General features: G+C 37.2%; 1 protein-coding gene across 1 annotated transcript in view; it reads right to left on the minus strand.

The window, feature by feature from the left end:
* The window catches only part of KIF5B (kinesin family member 5B), a 53770-nt gene that overhangs the window by 19508 nt on the left and 33385 nt on the right, over positions 1-877 (minus strand). Inside the window, exon 13 of the mRNA XM_006894611.1 lies at positions 192-385. Coding sequence (XP_006894673.1) covers positions 192-385 — 194 coding nt within the window. The remainder of the gene's footprint in view (positions 1-191; positions 386-877) is intronic.

Below are 877 nucleotides of genomic sequence, written 5' to 3' on the forward strand. Positions count from 1 at the left end.
GGGGGGCGGGGGGAGAGGGCTGGGCGGGGAGAGAAGTACAGCAGTGAATGAATGGAAATCCAGATTCTCTGTAAATGTTCATTAAAATTGTTAAAAAAAAAAGTTTAATAGATATCAAGAGCTCACAATGTTGAATTAGGGGGGAAAGTAAATAATTCTCTGAAACAAATCAGAAGATAAATAATACTTACTTTGTCATCAAGCTGTTTGTACAACTTAGCAATTTCTTCTTCACACTTTCTTCTTTCTGCATCTGTAAAGTTCCCAGTCACTCCAATTGTGGCTGCTGGTTTATCATTGGTAATAGTAATATCCTTATCCACAGTGAAAGCCTCCAGGTTGGCCTTTTCTTTGTCAAACTGTTCATCAACAGGTACCGTCTCCCCTAAAATAAGAGAACAGAATAATTAGTAGAAATACTGTCTAGAACTAATTTCATTTTTATTCTATTTCATTACCTCTTAACAACTTCCCGATCATATATACAGTATACGTGTGCGTGTCATATATTATGTATGATAAGTGTCTGTATATATATCTCACATACAGGTTCTGAAAAGTGAAAACTCTTCATATCCTAATTTAAGTTACCAAATCTTATCATCGCATCTAACCTAATCTCAACACCCCTCCATTTCAAGACTTTAGAACGTTCAAGTTGGCCTCCAAATTTATTATTTTAAAGCATATCAGAATTTAACGTAGAAGATTTTATTCATTTTCATTTGATATGCCCAAAGTCCTTAAAAAGTGAAAACAGAAATGCTCAGAATCTCAAATTTGGGAGCTCTGGTGGCCTAGTGGCAAGAAGCTGCAACTACAATCCCAGAGGTACACGGTTCGAATCCACCAGATGCTCTGCCGGGGAAGGAGGGGC

Source organism: Elephantulus edwardii, unplaced genomic scaffold, assembly GCF_000299155.1.
Source record: "Elephantulus edwardii isolate Elephantulus edwardi_28Jun2011 unplaced genomic scaffold, EleEdw1.0 scaffold00146, whole genome shotgun sequence".
NCBI lineage: Eukaryota > Metazoa > Chordata > Mammalia > Macroscelidea > Macroscelididae > Elephantulus > Elephantulus edwardii.